This window comes from Cyrtonyx montezumae, unplaced genomic scaffold (assembly GCF_038088225.1).
Source record: "Cyrtonyx montezumae isolate F1298 unplaced genomic scaffold, pur_monq_1.0 scaffold_23, whole genome shotgun sequence".
In the NCBI taxonomy this organism is placed as follows: domain Eukaryota; kingdom Metazoa; phylum Chordata; class Aves; order Galliformes; family Odontophoridae; genus Cyrtonyx; species Cyrtonyx montezumae.
Genome location: NW_027071970.1, coordinates 6525052 through 6549208, shown reverse-complemented (window position 1 = coordinate 6549208; position 24157 = coordinate 6525052). Strand labels below are relative to the sequence as shown.

Sequence of the window (24157 nt, the reverse complement as noted above, 5' to 3'; positions counted from 1 at the left end):
CAACAGTGGACATGAGTACAGTAAGGAGTGGGTGGTGAACTTCAGCAGTGGTGACAGCAACAGTGGGTCACCTCCATTAGTGCAGACTTTTATGAGTGCAGTATGATGGCTCTTGTCCATTGCAGGCAAAAACGCATAGCTAATCTTAGTGATTGTGTTCAAAAGGAGATTTGGAGCTAAGAATTTGGTAGAGCAAATGATGTTATCATGCAGTTTGTACCTGTTGCAATTTCCATGGAAATAAATAGGAGGCATTACTTTCAGAGCAACCAACACAGTCTGAGATACAGATTGAAAGCAGTCTCAGAAGGAAAGGTATTTATTTACTCCATCCAGGAACTAAAAATACCAGGCTATGAGCAGATGTTGGTTATTTTGGTTCCATAAAATACTTTCAGAGGCACTCAGAAAGCTCACAAGCATCTGCATTAAGCCACCATGCACTCCTAAATCACAATCTGCCTTCTATGAATGCCCAAAACCTATGAGCTCTGGAATGAACAAACCCCAAGAGTGTACAGTAAAACACCACACGTCTGCACCACTGGCCTACAAAAATGTCATGGGAAAAGGGGACAAGTGTGCTGAGCGTATTGCAGCTGGAAACTTGACTGCAGATAACAAATAGTGTCAGAAAAGAAAATCAATACTAAGACTACAGGAGAAAAGGGGACATTTTAAAAAGCAGATCTCTTATCTATCAGTGCTGGTCTGTTGTCCTAATTACTTAGATAAGAGTGGTACCTGAAGACTGGGAATGCCCATCCTCTGGTTACAGCTATGCAGTACATAGGACTACACACAAATTGAGACATTATTGCATTTCATTTTCAGAAAGTAGCATGGAAAGACAAGTTAATCTCAAGTGGTTTGGTAGCTCAAGAAACTAAACCAACCTAGGATGTCTTTTTCAACAGTTATTTCAGTCAGGTTAAATGCAAAATTCTCAATTTATCTGAATGTCAATGTAGCCAAAAACAGAATAAGATTTTTGTTTGTTTTCTGATTGTTTAAAAATGTTCTCCTTCTTCCTCAGCCTCAATTTTTTGTGGACAATTTTAACCCCTGCACAGAAACAAGACTCAGACAGAACATGATTTCTGCTAAGAGACTAAAATGCCTTGGGTTTCATGTTACTATTGTTAGCACTATTAAACTTAATACTTGGCCAAAATCAATTTTAAAATTAAGACCAGCTGACTCCCAGCAAGACTAAGATAGGCACAGCAAAGCATTTAAGGATTTTCAGCTACAGTAAGTAAGCCTGCTTTGTTCAAAGGCCATGTTAGGCAATGAGTCAGGATGACTTCAGATTCTTTGCCTATGTTAACTTCTCATACTATTCATGGATTTTATGCATGGTTTTATTGTCTCTTGCAGGATAGGAGACAATCTCATCCCAGTTTACAAAGACCTAGCTTCAGACAGCTTACTGGCAAGCTGCATGCTCCAGCTGAGCCACCCCTTACAAATGGCAGAGGCATGCTATTGATCCAGTGACTAGATGTCTATCAGCTGTTTCATGCCATCAGTGTATGTGTGCATGTATATATGCAGACCCCACACAGGGTCTGAACATTGTACATATGTGAGTAACCTCAAGGAAACTAAAGTTTTACAGGTTTTTTGGCACAAGATGCTGTGTCAGCACTTGGTTTGGTAAAGAAAAACAAGTTAGGTCCAATAGTCTGTGTGTGTGTGTGTGTGTGTGTGTGTGTGTGTGTGTGTGTGTGCATATGCACATGAGAACAAAGGAGACAAAGAGAGAGAGACAAAGCTAGCTCAGACCTTATTAAGAGCATGTGGGTTGGCTGGGGGAGTTCAAAATATCAGGAGATAGGGCAAAGACTTGATTTAATCTTTTCTTTCTTTCTTTTGTTCACTCTCATGATTTGTTCAGTCTGACTCATAAGGTTTGAACTTCTGGAGCTGACAGTACTATTTCAAGGACATGAGTAGATTTTAAATGGTAAATAAGTTTTTGTGGTTAGGAGAAGGGGGACATCTGTGCTTGTAGTACATTCAAGAAAAAAAAAAAAGAAAATGCAAAATGAGGCAATCTTCCTAGACTCTAACAAAACCCTCAAGAAGAGCGTTAGTTTTTTAATTTGTCCAGGCTGACTTGCTGACTTTTCTTTCCAAATCAACATCTTAGCTACAAACACAGAGAAAAGACTGCTTCTTACCTGCTCATTGGTTGTGCGTCCTCGTGCCACTAGAACAATATGGAAACCAGTGAGACCAATGACTGGAATAAAGAATAACCCAGCCACACACATGACAGCCATTCTGTACCCAGGAGTTAAAGAAACTGAAGTGAGAGAAGGGAAAATTAAACTATGAAGAATGAAGAAAGGAAAAGGAGAAAAAATCTGGAAATACGGAGCATATTCCTCATCATCAGTTAGGCTAATTAAATTCTACCTTAAGTCCATCTATTCCTAGCAACAGTCCTTATCATTGAGATTGTCCAAAAATAAAGTGAACTCACTGATCCTGACTCCAACCATCTTGTAAAGACTGTTCTGCACTAAACTATCAAAGGGAGTAGCAATCCTCAGAGCCAGGGGTTAGTGTATTACACTGCCATGAAGATGAAATACCTCCAGGGCAAACACTGCTGTATCATACATTTAAATACAGAAAAAAATACTCAACAGTGTAGAGTCACACCAAACTGGAAGTAAAATTCAAGAAGGCACTGTATATTTCTGCTGTGTGCCTTAGCAATGACTGAGATAGACAAAAGACCAGGCACAGTTTTGGGGGCAACCAAAGTTCAGATGAGTAAGGAGGAAAACCTGTCCTAAGCATTTACAGGGGAGGAGCAATGGGAATCAGCAGAGGAGTAAACCTGCACCAGTTCTAGGAATTCATATCCACTCTTTCATATTTTCCTCTAGGCCACCTTGTGTCTCCGAAGACCAAGAAGGATACGTGATGGTGGTGTGAGCTGCTCCCAGCTTTTCCATGTGGTTCAATACGAAAATCAGGCCAAAGGTGAATACTCCAACCATGTGCGTACTTAAGGACAGCAAGAAGAGAAAAAAATAGCGATAGTTCCTCCGTCCTATGCAATTGTTGACCCATGGGCAGTGATGGTCAAAATCCTTGTAAAGAAAGGGAGAGACAGGGAACAACATCCAAACAGTGAAAGGAAATAGCTTTTCTTAGAGATAAATCTGACCACTGTCATGTAAAATCACATCAAGCTAGTTCTGAGGCTTTACAAACCAGGCAGTTCTCTTTATAAAGCCCTTCTTAGCACCAAATGGTTTCTTTATATATGAATGAAGAAGTATTTGAGAGTTTACAGAGTTAAGAGAACACACTGCAACATAAAACAGGCTATTTATCTGCTGGCAGCTGATGCACTGATTTCTTTTAATCATCGATCACGTAAGGAGTCAATTACAATGAAGCTATCACAGCCTATAATATTCTGAAGATGCAGTATTAGCCGTAGATTTCTTTCCCCCATGTTTCTGTATTTATATGTAGCTGAACTTTAAATAGTGAGCCCCAAGAAAAATACTTTTCTACCAAGCAGGTCCCCACAAATTGTTATATTTGTAAGTTCTGCCCAATGTATTTACCAAAACTTTACTAAATAGAAGAAATTGATTTGTTTTCTCAAAGCACATCAGAAAATGCCAGAGGTGATTTAATAAAGATCATTTCAGGCTATGCTTGAAATGCTGACATAGCACATGTCTGTGATGGGAATCTGGTTGTACACTGCCTAAAATATCTACAAATTATGAAACTATATAAATGCCCACTGTGAACACTTCAGTAAAGAAAAAGATCTTTCCAGTTTTGTCATGGATCTATTTTTTAGTCCATCTGGTCACAGCAGGCTTCGGGTTTCAACTGATTTTATTTCTGCAAGCGTTGTCATTTTTTGTTGTTAGGTTATTTTTTACCAAACTGGCCCAGAAGTGTTATATTCAGGCTAAGAACTTTCATAGCACATTCTAGACTGAAAGAGCAAAGAAGTGAATTCCAACTCTGAATGGGTCCCACACTGAAAAGCCAGCAGAGCCACTCATCACTGTCTTCAAGCTTTTGTAGAATGGACAGGTGAATAGAAATAAGCATACAAGAATCGATAAAGTATGCTGTTTAAGATCACTGTTTATTGATTCATAAGTTATTAATGCTCTCTCCCTACATTTCTTCACAGCAATCGTTATTTAATTATATGAGCAGAGTTTCATTCTTGCCCACCAGAACAGTAAGAAGCACTGAGCTGACTATCAGTAAACCCCCTTGAGAAGAGGGCAGTCAGTCACCTTGCGTTCTGCTGGTTTATTTGGGTTACTTTTGGATTCTCTCCCACTTTCATTTCTGCTGCAGATCTGCCTCCCCTGGAGGCCCTATGGCAGCATGAAATCACAAGTGTTTATACCACTGAGTTTTGGGCAACCTTTTTCTGAGAAAACTTCATTTCTCAAAAATGAATTTTCATGCTAAGCCACTGGGGAGAAGAGAAGAAAGAAATTCCATGGGATAATTGAGAACTGACCATCATCTAAACAATCCTTGGAATCTAGAAATAGTGAAAACATTGGTTTTAAAACTAGGAATATATGACTCAGATTTTCTCCAAAAAATCCAGCTCTATTTAATAATACACAGCAGTCTAACGAAACTGTGTGATAATGAATGAATAATTGTGGCTATTCTCCTCCACCCAGGGACTTCAGTAGCTCCTTACTCTCCATCTTCTGAGATCCAGCATCCTCCCTAAGGATTTCCTTCTGAAGGAGAAAATGACTGACAACAAGATAAACCCTGTCAGCCTTTCCCACACAAGCAACTGTGCTGCTTTCTTTGGGACTATTCCCTTGTTTTTGGCAAGGAGGATTAGGACAAAGAGGGTGTACACAGCATTCTAGCTGATACCAGTATTTTTTGCTTTCTGATTAGCAATTCCTTTCATTTTAATGGCACAGATGAATATATTTTAGACACATTGAAAAAAAAATCCTCTTTCTATTTTGGAAAAAAAAAAAAGACCTTGCAATCAGAAATGATCCTTAACAAGTGGAATTTTTAGCTTAGCAATAAAAACTCCCCCCAGGCAACACAAGTACTGTGGATACAGCACTCTGTACTCAGAATTTTAGGAGATGTCTGTAGCCCAAAAGCATGCTTTAATGTTTGGGGGTTATTTTTAAATATCCTGTGTGCTTTACTAAGACCTCAGGGTTATTAAGAAATATGAAAGCCCATAATTCAGAGGGACTAACATTAGAAGCATGACTGAGTTCATGCTCTAAGCTGAGGTGTTGACGTAAATGGAGAGCCCTTCCACTGAGTGGAGAGCTACATACAGAATTCTGATTTGGATTTCCACGCATCCCCTCACTTAATTTCAAACAAACTGGTGCCTACATTAGTGGACAAACACATAAGCGAGAATAGTTCATCTGGGATTTCCTGCTCTCTTGAACTGTCCATAAACTCTCCCATCCACCTTTTTTTATATTCGTGATCCCTTAGCTACTTCCAGGAAGACATAGCCAGGATTATAAACTTTTCACCCTAATTATCATCGGCAACAAAGCTGGAATCAAACAATATTGCATATGTAATATGCATCATAACAGAAGGCTGTGATTCAAATGGTACTAATCAGCAGAAGGCCATCACCAAGGTTAGAGCTGAGAACTTCCAAGAATTGACACACTGGGGGAAGGATCCAATTGCACATTTCCTATGGTACATGCATCTCCATCACTGGGCCAAAGCCAATACAATCAGCAGCACTGTTACCTCAACACAGTTGTCACAGACACTGCAGTGAGAGCAGCGTGGAGGACGGTAGAAGTGGCAGGTGGCACACCATTTCATCCGTACTTGGATTCCTTTAATCTCCACGTTCTTGTAGAGCGGAGCTCGGAAGTCATCGTCTTTATCTTCATCTTCATCTGCTGCTCAATGCAAAACTAAAAGTTATTGGAAATAACAGAGGGTAATGATAAAATATCTAACCCAGTCCGTGCCTTGGATACAGGGGCACTGCATGTGCTCTTGGGCTTGTCAAAGAAAGAGAGCAGTGGAAGTGATGGACTGTCAGAACAGGTTGTCCTGGCTGCAGAACACAGCAGTGATCTGAACTTGTTTCTGAACCTGAGGCAACACTCCCTTGGGAACACCAGGCAGCCAGTCCAGAGCCTGGACAAAGAGAAGTGTTTGAGTCTTATCTTAGCCAGCAGTTACAGACAGAACAGATGGGGTGAGATGCAGACTAGAGTCAAAAAGGAGATGGAAATAAAAAAATCATCCAAGCCCCTGTTGCGATACATTCTGCTGCATGCATTTCAGATGAAATCAGTGCTAGCCTACCAGCACACAAACCACAAGAAATTACATTAAGAGAAATTAAAATAAGGTTTTGTTAGCTCAAACCCCCAAATCAAGCCAGATGACCTTGTGATAATTTGTCCAGCACTTCAGTGCCAGCCCACCACCATCCCAAAGTCCTTTGCTCCTGGGAACTTGATGGCATAGTGAGAAGCAATTTGTGTGCTTGCTATGAGCCCTGGCACCAGTGTCTGCTTCCTTATAGCATATCTCCTGTTCACTTTTCCATAGCATATCCTGAATATTCTTACTTTAAGAGCAGTATGTAACTGGGATGATCTCACTTCTCTAAAAGGCAGTATAATCTAGTGATTTGAGCATGGGACTGGAAGTCAGCAAGTCCTATATTCTGATTTTCTTACTCTGGGACACTGGGGTAAGTTGTTTAGCCTCTCTTTGCCATTAGTAAGATGGGGAGGACAGTATGGCAGAATCATCTCACTAATGACAACCCCGTGGGTGGATGGCTTTTTTTCTCAACCAGGTGCTGCCCTGTTTAAAATAAAAAGGCCATTTAAAAAAAATGCAAAAAATAAAAGCCAGTCTAGAATGGACAAATGTACCTCGGGAAGAAAAGGAAAGAATGAGAATGGTGCACACAAAAACTCGTCTTTTGTTCTAGATTCCTGTAATCTTTATTTGTTTCCTTTTGATAGAGAATATGTAAGTAGTTAACATCTACTTAACACCTGGTTAAACAGTGCAGTGCAGCTGGCATTGACAGACTCCAAATTAGGTGGAAATTGATGATATTATCCCAGTGGGGCATCAATAACTGTCATGTTATTCTATATTAAATCTTCTCTACATGTGTTGGTCCTACTAAAATGATCTAATTTCCACTGACTTCAGAAGGAGCTTTTCCCTTCACTTAGATGAGTCTGGGATCTGGCTCAGCTACAATATTTACCTTGCAAGAATATTCTCTGGATTAATGTTTGTGCATGGAAGCAGACTGCTGTACTGGCACCACTCCCTACAGTTTTCCTTCATACATGATCAGTGACAGTCAGTGGGAGCCAGACTCTAAATCCCTTAGGGCATTTCTATTAATACAATCTTTGGGGTCCTTCAACACTTCAAATTAGTCCATGCTGTACAATACATTGTGGGCATAGGACAGTAAGACACTGGAGCGGCCAAACCATTTAAGCTCTTGTAAAAATACTGACTATGCAGTCAAAAAGTCAGTGTTGTATATACTTACATACACTGGTATATGCTTGCATAAACACATTTGTCTGGCAGAATTGACAGACAATTGAAGAGTATCTATCAAATATTCACATTAAAAAATACTGGAAGTCAGCTTGTAGTTGGTGTTTATAATTAGCCAGCAACAAACATTGGTGAACTCAATTCAGATTGTAAATTAGATTTGTCAGTTTCAGTGACTTAACACTTCCCTTTTTTCTCATTCATTTTAGTGTATTACTGGCAGCTCACTTGCACAGAGCAAGTCCTGATTCATACCAGGATCATTCAGAGAGACAGAAATGAAAAAAAAGAATCAATAAATGAGCAACAGATTTGGGAAGTTAATTCAGGCCCTGTTCAATAATACAAGAATAAGGTGGGTTTACTTCCCCCATGTCACAGAACCTGTAAGCTGATATGATACAGAAAAATCCTTATCACCAACTGTAGGTGATCGGAGCACACGAAAACATTGTTAGAGGTGGTACCTTACCACTCAGATTCTCTCAATATTATTTGCTGGCACATGACAACCAAATCTCCTGGTTTATAACATTGCATGATTTTTGGCAGTTTCCTTAAAGAAACTCTGAGCTTTCTTAAGACTCCGTTTCTGTTTTTTGCCTTTCTGTTGTTTTGTTTTTAAAGTAAATTTGTAACTATCAGAAATGTGCTAAAAAGCTCGAAAATGAAGAAGATTAAATCTGTAATTTCAACAGCAGAAACCAAAGAGACCCATTTTATATCATTTTAAATCACTCCTACAGGTTTTGAACTCGTTGGGTTGCAGCTCTGTGGGTGGCGTGGGGTGGTGATAGCTTTTTTAGCGTGCACTGTGATCTGAAGTAACATCTGCTCCCCTTTCCTCCCAGCACTGGTATTTATAGTCTTCTCCATCTTTTCCTTATCAGATTGCTTCCTTCACACATCTACACTTTTACCCCCTCACTTTCTCAAAGTATGACTCCTATCTCTTCTTGCATTTTCCCCACTCCCAATCTCTTCCATACCAAATACACGCACGGCACAGAGACATAAGCCTATGGTCACAAGTGAACAGAAAGGCAAGGTGAGCTATGGGACACTCCTCTTTGCTTTGCTCCTGATTCCTTTGAGTGAATGGAAAGAAATTGATGAGAATTAACTGATGGTCTTAGCAGTCTTTCCCAACCTTAATGATGCTATGAATGTTTCAAAGTTTCCATTTGATCTCCATATCCTTTTCTCCTTTAAATGCAAAGTCCAAACTAAAGAGCTTGCTGGCAAGAGGAAGTTGAAGAAGTTTAAAGGAAGGCATGAATTTACAGAATGCTCCATCCTGATCACACTCAGGGCTGCAAGCGTCCATCAGCAAGCCTTTCTTTGAGGAAACCACACTGCACAAACATATTAAATTCCCAAAGTGAGATGTTCAAAACTGAACAACATTGTGACAGCTCCCCTCCTACTGAAGGCAAAGAGCATGGATGCCATCAATAACCTCACACTCACAGCATATTCAAAGCATGGTTATCTCTGATGAGAGGGAGGAATAGGAAAATGTAGGAAACTAGATAAAAGCTCTATGTGCTCACCTCTTTTGATAATCTCACCAGCATGCATTTGTACCTTTATGCACATCATTCTGCAAAAATGACTGAATACTGCCTCTGCACACAATTATTTCCTTAACTGAAGTGCTGCAGTACTTGCTCAGGGGTTCAAAAGGCTCAGCTGGAGTGAAGGGCAGACAGATGCTCATCATTATGCCCCACTACCTGGAGAAATCTGGCACTCGCTATTCAGGGAAGCTGGCAGGACAGGTACCTTGTTCTTGTCAGGTGCGATGGCAATTCAAAACAGCTTTTATATTCACAGAATAGAGGTGGGCAGGAACACATTGCAAAGAGCACAGATCCATCGGTTCAGCAAGACTGACTAGAGCAGTCTCTGATGCAAACTGCATGTGAATAATTACTGGAAGACAGATAAAACGAGGTGATAATTCTCTCATTAGATTGTGTTAAAAGAGAGAGCTCCACCATCGTTCCTATGAAGTGAGCCATGAGCAGAATGATCTTTATCCTATTTAATCAGCTGTGTATCTATGCTAACTTAAGCAGGGATATCTTTGAAATGTATGCATTTTAGATGCTCTAAAGCAAGACTTAATCATTACCCTTTCTAGCACTCAATGCTTACGCATTTGTTTTAAAGCTTTTTGGAAGGAAAGTAGGCTATGATTAAGACGTTTCAGACAGTTCAGCCTCTCCCTTCCACCACGTTCAACTTTCTACTGTGAAGAGAGCAACTTAAATCCAAAGTGCCAGCATGACACAGGGGATGGCAACTGGAATCACATCAGTGAGGAGAGCTGCACAAAGGAGAATGATTCTGTGCAGCTCTGTACCCTCAACTGCCAGCCCCAGCAAGTGCAAGGGCAACCGACACTGCCCAGCTCAGAAGCTCTTCACTACTAAATCATATCTACTGCCAGCTGAGGGTAAAAGATAATTCATGAACAAATTAAAGTCTACAAGAAAGATAATCAGAATAATAAGGAGGGGGGAGGGCGGGGCACCCACCAGTCCCATTTTCTGTTACCTCGTGGAAAAACTCCAGGGTCCATGAAAGTTGCCATGCTGAAGTTTGCCAGCACAAACAAGAACACGAGCCCATTGTACACCGGGATGGCTGGGGAGATGGCTTTTGTCAGCCAGGGGCACCTGTGGAGGAGAAAAGTTATAGGTGAGGGCTCTTTAGGCTGTATCAAGCAGTTTCTTCCCATTCACCAATGTCATAAAAGTAGTTGCATCTGCTCTCCACCAACCATTCAGCAAGGCTGAATTCACAATTTAACATCAGAAATGTCAACTGCCAGTTTCACAGTACACTGCAGTTTTACAGTACACTGCAGCCACCCTTTGTAAAGACACACAGCACAGAAAATACCAGCTGCTCACGTGGATTTGTGATCCTATTGCTTTATTTGCAACCTGGCACTTTGCTTCTCTGCATAAAAGCTGCATTCTATTGTTGCACTTCTGTTTGCTGAGTATACTGCCTTGTTACAGCTGGTGCTCAGCTCTCTCTGGCAGAAAGCAGAACAAGATTCTTACATCCTTGATCAACACAGCAGGTACACTGTGAAGGACATTCACCTCCCACAGCACATTCCCAAATGGTTTTCAAGTCTAAAACAGCCAAATCCAACACTGCAAAACCTCTCCCCAGCAGAAATTTGTTCAGGGCATGAGCTCTGCAGGTGGCTACAGCATCTGGGAATGCTGAAAAGAAAGTGAATGGCAGCTGCCAAGTGAGTACTGTTCCAAAATGCTGAAAGATGCAGCACATGTAACTGGAGGGGACAAAAGGACAAGGAAATAAACAAGGGGACTTTGGAAAGAGCGTGGACAAATGCCTGTTAGTTACAGGACAGATGCTCTAGCTGCAGAGATTATTTCCCATTGCAGAGGAGAGCAGGACCAAGACAGATAGTCAATTCAATAAAGTGCAGCATTTACCCACTCATCCATTTACAGCCTCTCTAAAGCTCACCTCGAAGCATTGCACTAAACTTATTACTCTTTCAGTTGCCACCTGCCCTGCCAGCAGGCACCCCAGCAAACTGCTCAGCCAGTCAGCAGCAGCACCTTGCTACTGCATGCACAAACCAAGCATGAACCCACGCATTCTGGATCACATTTTGCCCAAGTTTCATCTACAGCCGAATCAGGCTGTCTGCCAGGCTGAAGCCTGCAGAGAGCAAAAAAAAAACAATGCACACCCAACCTTCTCCCAGATCTAATTCGTGCTGCTTGTGCTACTGATGCACTGTTTTGAACAGCTGAGAATGGTGTTACTGACCTTGAAGGGACACTGTTGAACACGTGTGCTCTTGTGGCCAGCACTAGAAGGACACTGCATTTTCTTCCATTTCTTTGTGAGCAGGCAGGAAGACATTTTTTCTTAAAGACAGCTGCTAATTCACAGAAAGATTACATGAGACTCCCTCAGATGATTAATGTAAGGAGGAGTTAATGTTCTCATTTGTTATCTCCTTTGCATCAAAATACTACAAAAAATTTGAGCCATAAGCTAAACTAAACAGCTCATTTAATGGGTAAATAGTATGTCTGAAAATACTTCATGGAAGCTGAAACAAAGGATAGAGTGAGTCACTGTATGTACTAGCCAGAAGGTCTGTGCCCCATCCTTCCACTTTTCTTTCCCACAGTGTTTATGTAGTATTAGATACTGCCTCAAATGTTAGATGGGTCAGAAGAGGCCTTATTTGTAAACTGGGCTGACTGATAAAAACAGATGTGAGATCAAGTCCTGACTCATAACTGTAAAACGGTCTGAAAATCAAACCACTAACAGGACTCAAAAAACATGACACATCCTCCCTATCTCTCTTCTCTAATGCACACAGATTTAGCCAAAAGCAACAGAAATTGAAGTCCAAGTCCGGCAGGCTGGTTCTGCCACTAACCCATCCAAAATGGATCCTGAACTTCTGTACTCTGCCCCGAGAAGGAAGCTGCAGGAACATGCAGCCAGCCCTACAGTGAGCTTACGTTGAATACTTCCTCCCTCCTGGAGAGCTGCTTCCAGCAGCAACAACACTCATCTCTGGGACAAATCTCGATGAACCTTTCATAGGCGTTTCTTAACAGAAGCTGTTATGAATTCAGATAAACATCGCATGGATTCAAAGCTTTCTTTGTGTGGCTGGCACATCCAAGGTTTCAAGAGGCTATGTTTTTGTGTCATCAATGCATCTCATCATGGGACCACACAGCACAGAGGGTGCCAAAAACTTTACAGAGCCAACTAAAGAGCCAAGAGCAGTGTGCAGTCCCCTCACTGAGTGTATGCACCTCATTTTTGAGGGAAAAACAACTCCGGGTAACCACGTTAGCTCTCCTCAAAGGAACTGCATCATCATTCTAAGTTAATTTAGACCCTTCAATGGAACCAGGAGCCCTGATGGACAATACTGCGATCTGTGGGGGCACGAGCCACGCTGCTCTGTGCTACTTATGTAAGCACACAGGAGAGGAACCTTCCATGTTTTTGTTTGCTGCAGAAATGAAGAGCCAGCACGCGCTGCCCTGGCACGTTGCAGATAATTACAGATCTCAAATTCTTCTGAATGAAGCACACAATTACACAGGCAGCTTTTTCCTCATAATTATACTTCTTCGACAGAGTGAATCTGCTCATAACTCAGAGGAGAGTAATTCAGGGTGACAGACTTAATCTCATTTATCCTATTTACTCTTGAAACTCTATTCTAATAAAACAGAAAGTTAAAAAGATTAACAAATAAGATCACAAAACTTGCTGGGTGTCCGACCAACTCATGCATCATCAACTGCCTTACTCTGCTAAATTAAACAACAAATAATTCTTTCTGCTCTTTTGCTTGGTGCTCTGGAGCAGGACATATCTGTGTGTTACAATTACAGTTCACCTACAATTAAGTAACTGAATGGGACATTTTTCTTGAATCCCGCTGCAAATTATGGTTTGGGTATTTTTTCATTACAACAGCTGAGCAACTACTAATGCTCAGAGAAGTGTTAGGACACAGAGGATGGAGCTTGGGATTTCAAGAACTGGGTTTCAGCCTTGACACTGACACTGCCTTGCAGAGGGATGGAAATCCATCTGCTTCTCCTCCCCACCCTGGTTCAGCCTTTTGCAAATGAGACACCAACTACCAACAGCTCATCTTCCTAATGCATGAGAGAGAAGGGATCACATCTGATTTTGCAAACCTCAAAATGTGCCTCGTACAGCAAAGACGCCAGCCCTGCTTGGCATCCTATGAGCCCAGTGTAAGGCTCACTGTGTGAGGACGTCCATGACTCACACAGGGGATGAGGCAACAGTCTGTTTTATACAGATATTTGTGCACACAGGGCTTCCAGGGTCCTCCTGAGCAGCCAGAGACACGAAGCAGAATGTGCAGCTCCTCTTCATAGCAGAGAGATGGTAAGATCTGCCTGCACAGGGGATGAGGAAGACATGGGAACCTCAAAAGTACAGACATCCAAACTTGGAATACTTACTCACACTTAATAAGAAGACTCCAAGGACTGCTCATTTAATCACTCAGCAGCATCTGATACTGACTTCAGTATGCTGGTACGCAACAAAACTATGTCCACTCAAATCACAAGGCGTGGGCTTATAGCATGAAAAATAAAGCACCTTTTAACTCAGATCATCTTCTTGTACTATTAGGTAGTTACAACGGTAATATGAACTTACTGATTCAGCACATGCAAGAAGAAGTGGAAACTAATTAGGTATGAGCAGACAACAAGCAAATATCTGTCTAAGCGCTGGTATCAATGTCACTGAGAACTTTCTGTGTTTTTATGTCTGTAGCTGCCTGCTCTTGCTTGATACCTCTCCAGGTCAGGTTTACATAAAGAGGCATCACTAGAGACTGTCAGGAGAGAATGCATATGAGTGTCATAACCGACATGAAAGAGATTGGCAGGTCCTGGGAAAGCAGAGGAAGGCTCAGGCCACCAGGTCATTTCTCAGTTCTGCCACAGCAGATTTTGATAAATCATATGATTTCGCACTGCGTCTTACTCATTGGCAAGATCACAGCTAATACTGTTGCCATAGCACTACACCCTCACTGTGACTACAGCAGTTGTACTGATAGAAAATGATATTAAAGTAAAGGATAATAACTCCAAATGTTACATAAAAAAAGGAAGAGGAGAAATAAATACTGCAGAATTTACCACTGAGAAACAGAAACTGATGAGAGAGGAGTGCCACATGGAGCAGCTCATGCTGGTAATGCATGGGAGATGGAAAAACATTCACCCTAGGTTGCCAGATGCAGTTATCCATCACAGGAGGCCAGAAGAAGACCCATAAAAAAGCCAGTGAATTTCATGAGCCCATTCCTCGTGAAATATAGCTGAACACTGGAGCCAGAGGTTCAAATCCATCACCTGCTTAACTGTGTTTAATTATTCACAAGAAATGTGCTGGGCTGAAATTCACTCAGGTTTAACAAAAGCTGATGAGGTTTCAGTGAACTTTCCATTACACCCTGGACTTGGTCCAAAGGTGAGTGGTTCGTGTCTGGCAAAGTACAGATCAGAGGAGCTAAATCAATTAAGAATTCAACCTGAGATATAATGGCTTTTGGTGAAAAGTCTTATCTGGGCTATATATCACTCCCAGAATAAAATATAGCTTTTCCACAAAAGGTTGAAAGCTCTTAAGTGTGTTCCTTTCCTCCCTTCTTGAATGTCTCTAAATATCTAAGAAAGGCCACTAATATCATGTGAACTGCTGAGGGAGAATTATGGAATAGGAACAATACCAATAACCAACACTGAGTGACATGACCACAGGGACAACTAAACCACCACCATCTTCAAGTCCGGAAGCTATCCAGTCATCCCAGGCCTACAGTGGAGGCAGATGGACCTAGCAGCCAGCTGGATGGACATGTTCTAATAAGCTACACATCCAAAGCGACTTTACAGCACAAAGCTGCTCTGTGCAATGCTGAATCTATTAAAGAGCCTTGTACAAAGGAGGGAAAGGAGAATCCTGTGAGGCAGTTACATTTCTTTCATGACTTGAGAGAGCTGTTCAGGAAATCTGCAGCTAATTTAGACCAGAGGTTCTTGCAGACTTGTCTGGATCATGTATTGCCATTGAAATCTGGAAACAATACCTGCCCGTGGCCTGAGTAACATGTTTCAGAGCTGCAGTGCAAGCTCTTTTATCTGTACAACAGCTTGCTTGTGCAGGGAAGGAAGCCAGTCCTATTCTGAGATCTCATCTGAAAATTTCTAGACACACATGGCAGAATTACAGCAGGTATTGAAAGGTTTCCCTGTATGAACTAGAAAGATTAGAGACTTCATATTCTACAGAAGAGGTGAACAAAACCAAAGACATAGAGGTATCTCTACAGCGAAAAGATAAAGAAGATAGGGTAAAGAGTGTAAACATTCTCATATATCAAATACAGGAACAGACAAGTAACAATAAAACAAAAGTCTCTCATAGAACCTCATCGGTAACTTCTCTCTGGGATGCCTTCCCAAAGCACTTTTATGGAAACATGAACTGGGAGCACGACATTTATACACTTTATTCTCACTACACTGAAAAACAGTATTTACATGGTTGGTATAAAGTGGCCTTAAGAAATGAAGAATTCAAGAAAAAAATTACCTGAGCAGAGATTTAATAAAATAAAAATTAAAGACAACTTCTATGTTTTAGCCTAGAAAAGAAACTATTGTGGGGAAGGAAGCTCCCTGTGGCTACCTGCTTTGGGGTGATTTACTCCTTCCCAGGCCAGCAGCTGGTACCAGCCACCTTTCCAGGCAGGACATCAGAGCAGAACCATCAGTGAGTCAGTCTATTTTGGCAACACCTTTAATCCTCAAATCCACAGACCTAACAACGGTGGTCAAGGTAACAAAACAGAACAGGACAAGTCATCCAGTTCAGCACCCTGCTATCACAGACCCCGTGCTCACCATCTTGCCTGGCCATGCACTGTCCTGAAACTAAGCAGCATTTTATAGACCAAACCTCCATACACCACTTATTTTTTTTTCCTGCCAAATGGATGCCAGTAACAGCAGGGCAGAACTGGGCCGCTTTCATACCAGTACACAGCTCCTTCCATCTGCAGACTCAGGCTGCCTGGGGGCATGAAGAAAAATCCTTGCTCCTTCCAGCAGAGGGTGATGGGACACACAAGCCAGCAAGCAAACATACAGGAATATACTGAAAGCAACAGATCTGTGTTAAAACAAAAAAAAACCTCAGAGGTTAAAGCTGAAACCGAGGGTTCAATACCAGTAAAGAAACAAAGCAACACTGCTCACTGCAGTGGAACAGTTACAAAATTAAATGCATTCTTCCATCTGTATTCACCAAGATGAAGAAACATGATATATCAGCTGTTCTTGTTATCTTTACCCTTTCCCAGTAATATCATCAACTTTATTCCACTTTCTAGTTTTGGGAAGGGAGCAGCAGTGTCTGAACAGCCTTTGTCTGCACCTCTCTATTAGAGGTCTGCCTTCTCTTTAAGAGAGCTGCTCCCCTTCTCTGAGTCTCCCAAGAAGTCACAATATCTTTCAGGCTCTATTTCTTCGTTTCTCCCTCCCATTATCCTGCAGCAGATTAAGAAGCTGAGCAGCAAAATAAGCTTCTCTGTGTAGCAGAAGTCCCCAGTGCAACTGTTACTGGATGCAGGAGGTTCACAGCTGCTCCCAGGCACTTTTGCAACAGCAACCAAAGAGCCACTGAGGTAGAAGCAGAGCCTTCACAAATTATTACACAACTGTGTCCCTTAGTTTAGATTACAGATTTCCAGTTTCAGCAGCACAAGCTGAGCCTGAGCCTGGAGCTTCCCCTGTCCACGCATGCAGCAAGGCCCCTGCTCACCTAACAGCATTAGGGCAGGCTTCTGGCAGCTTCTCCTGCAGGTAAAACCTTATTACAGCACCTGGCAAAGACAGAAATGCTTTGGAGGAGCAATAAAAAACTAACATACATAGTATTTGTCATATTAACTGTCTTTTTTTATTCTAAATGATGAAACACAGCAGCAGCATCTGAGGCCTAAATGCTTCTGGCAGCATGAGAAAGACATAAAGGGAGTCTTCCAATATTTGGTTTGGTGCACAGGTATTCAATTCAGGTTGACAGGAAACAAAATTACTTGGCTTGAAAAACATCCTAAAAGATATAATCTTGATTACAAAGACAGGGGAATGGGATTCAGCCTGGAATACAGATTTGTTTCTTGACAATGCATTTTGAAGTGCACCGATGTAGGGAATTTCAGCAGCAGCCACAGATGAGAAAATAATTTGCGCATTATTTTCTCTATCCTAAGCTCCATCATCTCCAGTGACAGAGGAACACACTGTCACACGCTGCAGTGGACACTGGGTAGCTGTTCTGTCATTTTCCCTGGTAATACTTCAGTTTTCACTAAAAGCCTTTGTGTTTGTGATCTGGGGGAATGTTTATCCCAAAGAAGCACAGAATTATCAGAAGAGGTGACCTGAATGCACTAAAAATGTTCCAACTACGTTGCCATCATTCAGCAACACAAGTCAGGATTACAATTACCTGAGATGCATTAGTGTCACTTAATATACTCCTGAGCCAAAATAGGACAATTAGCAGCTCCTGTACCAAAATAGAAAAGTATGTAAATGGCATATGTGTCACCATCTGCTAACAGTATGCTGCAGACAGACCAATTGAGGAAAAAGAAAAAAAAAAAAAAGGAAAAGAAAAGATAAAACTTGTTCCTATTTCCAAGAATCAAATTGAATACTCAGCTTAAGCATTATACTTTCCAGATTCCCAGCTGGGACCAGAATGAGAAGCGTCAAGCATCTTATGATTTAACTGTTGAGAAATTTCCAGGCCAAACTGTTAAGCAAAAGGTTTGGATACAGATCTGAATTATCAGATGATGTTGTGTCTGTGGAGTTCTTCCACCACTTCCAATAGCAATAGCATTTGTATGTGTACTTTATAAAAAACCCCTTGTTCCTGAACTTTGTTCAAGTTCATCCACTTGTTTTTTGTTGGTGTATTTTTTTTCCCCCTTGATTTAATTTAAAGAGTAGGATACATCATTTAACTCTTCAGGAAAATACGAACATTTACTTCTTGCTAAACAGCTAACACAGCAGAATGGAAATAATGAACTGTTTGGGCTGTTCTGAATTAACCCCTAATTCCTCCTCCTCTTCCTCCCTCCTTCCAGTATTTCCTGAAAAACACATGCCCCAAGCAAAGTGGTTCTAGCTTATACCAGAGAATGCCCACAGCTCTGGGATAGTTTGACATTCCTCTTCAGCAGCGGAGTACACCATACAGACCAGGGGAAGCATCAAGCTGCAGATCACAGGAGAGCAGCCACAGGGACATCTGTTTACATTTCACAGTACTTACTTAGACTTTTGAAATAGTTTGGATTCTTCCTTTTTCTCCTCAAAACGGAGTGCTGCCCACACAGGCACTTTAACCCTGAACTGCCTCTTTAAAGCATGAAGCAGGTCTCACTGCCTTGTCTCCCACCCCAGAGCCACCGAGCTGCTGTGGTCTGAAAGTGTCCCTTCCAGCCATGAACAGAAGCCATCATCTTCGCTGAGTTAAAAGACACTTAAGACTTGTTAGTATTTCTGAATTGCAAAACTCACCAAATGCAAACAGCCCTCCTTCAAAAGGTTACTGAAAAGAAAAGCAGAAGTGCCAGATTGTACCAGATGAGGAAGTACATCTGCTTGTGGTCTTTGGTAATTGATATGCAGCACCTCCTTCAGCGTTTCCTGCTCCTCTCAAATTCATGTAACCATGGCTTTCCTTTCTCAAGGACTTTTTGTGAATGTCATGGAAAAAAAAAAAAGGCTTGAGATAATGAGATGGTTATCCTAAAGATACAGCGCACACAGCTGAAGAGAAAATGCAAGTATTCCCACTCTGAACAACAGATGTCAATAGAGCAAAAGCCCGCCATGAACTTCACCATTCGTGCCAGCACAACATGGGGTTCATGTGAATGAAGAGCATTACAACAGCTCCAGAAACAGCCCCAGGCCTGTGCAGGGAGCAGGCTGCCTGCAGCCCGCAGGCTGGACCTGCTGGGGTGCCTGGCATCACCCATCTCTGCAGGCCATGGCTGTGCTGGTGACACGGGGAGGGCCGAGCAGCAACTCAGGAAGAACAGATCTGCTTTCCACCAGGATTTTGTTCTCTGCACGTTCGACTCAATTCCAAACACGCCTTCACAAACATGCAGGCATTGAGTTCTTCAGATTACGTATCATCTCATGTTGCTCATTTACAACAGCACAAACAGTGACAAAGAAAAGCACTTCCAGTGCTCAGCTCCCTTCAAACAGAAGAAAGCCCACAGTGAGAGGCTAGAGGACTGGTGATGGGCGTTTCCCCCACCCCAGCACGCACACACGCTTCCAGGAGCACAGCACACAGCTCTAAGCAGCCTGCAATACAGCGAAAGCTCAGCCCCCCACCCTGAGCACAGATCACGAAAGGCAGAACCACTCTGAAACATCTCTCCTGCAAATTGCTGTAATTTCCCATCTGTCTTCAGCTCGGTTGACTTCGCCGGGTCCACACGGGATGATTTACAGCATTCGTTTTGGATTAAGGGTTCCTAAGGATTAAGGGTGACTCGGGCAGCAGAGTAAGTGATCACAGTTCTCCCACAAAGGCACACCATGCAGTGATACCATCCCACTGTGGTTGTGCTAGTGGTCCCAAACCAGCCTGACCCCCTAGCACCACCTACTCCAAGCACTGAGGAATCAGTGACTGAGCCACACTGGTTTGCAAGCAGAGAGAAACAAGATTTGTTCTCCAACCTCTGTCTGACAAGGACATTTCTTGTTCAAGTGTTCGAATGCAGTGAATTTGCTGGCTGAACAAAGCAACAGAACACTGTTTAATTACTGTCGGTCATTTGCTTTTGTGTTGGGAGATACCTGTAATGCAGTGTGTGCAGACGTTATCACACAGAGGTGCATCTGCCCTCACATCCGTTGCAGCCGCAGCATGACTGCACAAAAACTGGCACAGGCAAACAGGCAAGATGAGAGCTGCGTCTGGATCTGAAGGGTTTATCAGGAATGACACTTATTTGCTCATTATTTCTCTGGCGAATTCTGAGTTTCAGAAATTTCTGTATTTTTCAATGAGCACTTTTTTTCCCCAATTAAATAGTAAAGGCATATTTTACTTCTTTTTTTTTTCTCCTTTCTTTCAATAATGATGGCATTCTCTGTGTATTCAGTGAAAGGCAAAGAAACAGCACTGTACCTTCCCTCCATTTTCAGTTTCTGTACATTTTTGGCAGTCAGTTATCACGGCTACGCTGTCTTCAGAGCTGAAAGAACCTTTCTGTATCTGCAGCACAGATCCATTCACCTATTCAGCCAAATACATGCAAGTATTTTCATATCAATCACAGATAGCAACCATTCCAGTAAACTGCTGCTCACCTTCTGCTCTTTGGAAGGTTCCTCACAATCTCCCCTAACTCCCCTAAAACTCCCAACAGAGCTGAATGGCTTGGGTCCCCGCTCTGGGACAGCTGGCAAATTCTGTTCAGAAACCCAGTAAATGCGTTAAGCAAGATTTTGGGCTCTTGGATATCAAGAAGACTTCCTTGTGTAATTCATCTAACTTTTGCTTTGAATTTTCCTCCTTCAGCAGAGCTGCCTATTAACTCTGCATACTACTGATGCATAAGAAACATTCCCCATGCATGGAGAACGTACATGCTGTCCAACAGGAATCTTTTAAAATCATTCCCTTTGGCCCAGAAAGCAAGCTGAGGACGAACCCCCATGGGGCATAAGTGGCAGTGATGGTAAAGCAGGTGTGAAACACTGCAGCCATGAAAAAGAAGTGAGCTGGACACCGAAGGTGTTTGGAACATACATCAGGGCCGGATCAGAACAACCAGTTGTTGCTGTTACCTGCTTAATTTTCTCTTGTGTGGAAAAGGCAGTGAGGGAATTCTTTTCAGCCAACGCAACTGTCTAAGCCAATGTGACCATTTAAGCCAATGCCCAAGGCAAGTAATACTCTAAACAATAAGGCATTTTAACTCTGCTATGAATACTGTATTTGCAAAGACAGCTGTTTGCAAGCAGTTTCTTTCTGCAATCTCTATTCAATACTTTATATTTACATAAATGCACAACCATATCTGGTCCCACCCCTCCCAGGTCTGTTAGGCCTCTGAGGCAGGTGGGGAGAACTGGTGGCTTTACATTTCAATCCTTGAGACATACAACAAGGCTGCTTCCTTGGGAGCTGCCACACGGTGTCAGTTTGAAAAGTGACACACAACCAAGGCATCACAGTGTATGAGATGCACTTGTCCACTTCACTCTTGAGTTCCTGTAATCTTTTCTCAAGAGTATCAACCATAGCACAGTTTCCCTGCAGATGGATCTTTAGCAGAAAATAACGACAGAAGCAACTCCTGAAAAATGGGTATTAAAGCCAACTGCAAGCCAAGACAGCAACCTGAAATGGCTTTCAAGGGAATCCAGCCTTGACAAAACAGCACCAGCATCAGGCTGTTCCATACAATGGCTCTTGATGTTTTAGCCGACACATTATTCATACTTTAGATTAACTGATCATTGCTTACCCCATCTACTGACAGTAAAAAGCTGATAAAACGCAACTTCGACTGAAAACAGCACGCACAAATCTGTACCTCTAAGGTGAAGATACCAGTATAACTATTCCAACTCACAAACAAATCTTAATCTAAGGAAACATTGCCCTGAGGGCACACTTATCTTTCTCCATACACTGTAAAGTTCTATCATTTATCTTTAGCAGCAGTGACCTTAAAGAGCACAAAATTCATAGTGTATGGTACAGATTGTAGATAGATGAGAGTATATCTGAAGTTTCAATATAAGTAATAATCCCCCAAGCAGCAGGTTCTGGAATTTCACATACCTTACCCTGCCAAGCAGAACCATCCGTTCTTACACCGAGACCAAACTGCTATACTGCCTGCACTGCCTTGAACAAAGATGAACAAACATGGTTGCTTGCTGATATTTTTCTTCCACACAAGTCCTCATACCTATGATCAGATTCCTGCATAGTGGCAGAGAACACTGGGATGCTCATCCAGTCACAGCTGCACACTGTCTCAATCAATCACCATCCTTCTAGGAAAAAAAAAAAAACCCTGCAATTTTTCTTACACAATTCAGTGCAAAGCACATCCTCTTGCAGTCACTGTGTCCGGAAGGATGAGTACACGTCTTCAACTTGATCTTGATCAACTGCCATCTCCTTTTATAAACTAACTTGCATACAGCCTGCCAAGCACTAAGACATCTGAGAGAACCACAGACCATTAACAGATTGGACCTAGAACTTGAGAACTCAGGTATCTGACATGCTGTTGAAACAGTCAGTGTCGAAAACATGGAAGAAAGAAAGAATATGATCCCCAACTGCAGATCTTACACCCGGGTGCCTCTTGATTTCCCTTTACCAGGCACATGGCCCATTCATTGACAAGTGTGTTTTCCCACTTTGGTTTCCTGGGAGCCCCTATTGGCTGTGGATCCAGCCAAATGTTCTTTTTTTGCTATCAACATAGCCAGGGGGCTCAGAGATGCTAGCCAACCCTTGTTCAACTGGTGTTACTGTTTTACAACATGTCACGCTTGGTGATACTGAAAGGAAAAGACAATAAAAAGAAAAATTAATCTTGTGATTAAACACAGCACTTTGGATTGCTGGCTGCTGCTGCTGGCACCATGCCTCCGTCTCTGAGGACAGAAAAGAACCTGTCTGCTGTCTTCAACAAAAGGATTTTCATACAGCAAGGGTCTCTTGCTACAACTGATCAAAATGGGCAGCTTGGCAGGAAGACTTGGCCAACCATCAGTTACAGCTTCGTTATACCCCAACTTGCTGTCCAGCTCCAGACTGAGATGACCATACAGAATGTTCACATGCTGCGTAATATACCGCCACATTCACAGCATATAGAATTTAGAGCAAATTTATAAGAGTTAGAATATTTGATTTTAAGATATTTGCGTATGTCCACTCAGAGTACAGACTGTTTTGAAAACTGAATCCTCAGGGCTTGCTAAGCACCTGCTCTCTCAAAAGCAGGCTTATGTGCCATTGAAAGATCTGCAATGGCTCTTTGGAAAAAGATTAATTGCTTTTCCGCTATGAATATTTGCATAGGAGACTGTGTTAGTTATGCCAAAGTCTCTGATACTTGCACTCTAGCATATAGTTTTTGTGATCAGTTACACAATGTTTACTTTTATAAATGTTGAATGCTGAAGTTTCAACTAAACTCTGCTTACAAAGTTTCCCTCAGGAAAATTCAGATACAGAAGTCTACCCAGCTAAAACAAGAAAGCTCATAAACATGGTCAAATCAGAATGCATTTCTAAACCATTTCTTAGCATCACATGCATGGTTTGTTAAAGGAACGTGGCAGAAAGTGCATACTTTAAGCAGGAGGATCTGCTTTCTATGTTATCTCCAAATGGATCCCATCACTCTTTCCACACATTCTGTAGCTCAACCACAAAATATCATCACTTCAGATATGCAGTATATTCATAGAGCTTAACAGTGTAAGTAATGAATGGTCCTCCCTGTTCCAAAATGCTACTACCTGTGGCATAACATGTGAACGACCAACTTAACTACTGTCACCAGCAAAACCACCACCAAGATCTTTGTACAACGATATTTAATGAAAAAAATGCAAACCCGAAAGATTCTAATGTCTCTGATCCCTTATTTTGGTTTGGTTGCTGATGGCCCACACATCAAATCTGGTAGTGTCAAGGCCTCTCAGTGCATCAGTGTGATGGATTAAGCTGCTTATAAAATAGCTTTTAGAAAGAAACAGCTCTGTGCACCCATTGTATTTGGACATCTCCTGATAAGTGCAATGCTAAAGATACCACTGCTTCCCAAAACACACGATCTCTATGAAAACCTCTCCATTTGTATATGTGTCATCACTTCTAG

The 24157-nt window shown here is 41.9% G+C and overlaps 1 protein-coding gene across 2 annotated transcripts in view; it reads right to left on the bottom strand.

The window, feature by feature from the left end:
* The window catches only part of ZDHHC8 (zinc finger DHHC-type palmitoyltransferase 8), an 81533-nt gene that overhangs the window by 9905 nt on the left and 47471 nt on the right, over window positions 1–24157 (bottom strand). For both annotated transcript variants that reach the window (XM_065739055.1, XM_065739056.1), the window contains exons 2-5: window positions 10153–10274; window positions 5782–5939; window positions 2938–3110; window positions 2187–2289 (exon numbers count right to left, since the gene is read on the bottom strand). In XM_065739055.1, coding sequence (XP_065595127.1) covers window positions 2187–2289; window positions 2938–3110; window positions 5782–5939; window positions 10153–10274 — 556 coding nt within the window. The remainder of the gene's footprint in view (window positions 1–2186; window positions 2290–2937; window positions 3111–5781; window positions 5940–10152; window positions 10275–24157) is intronic.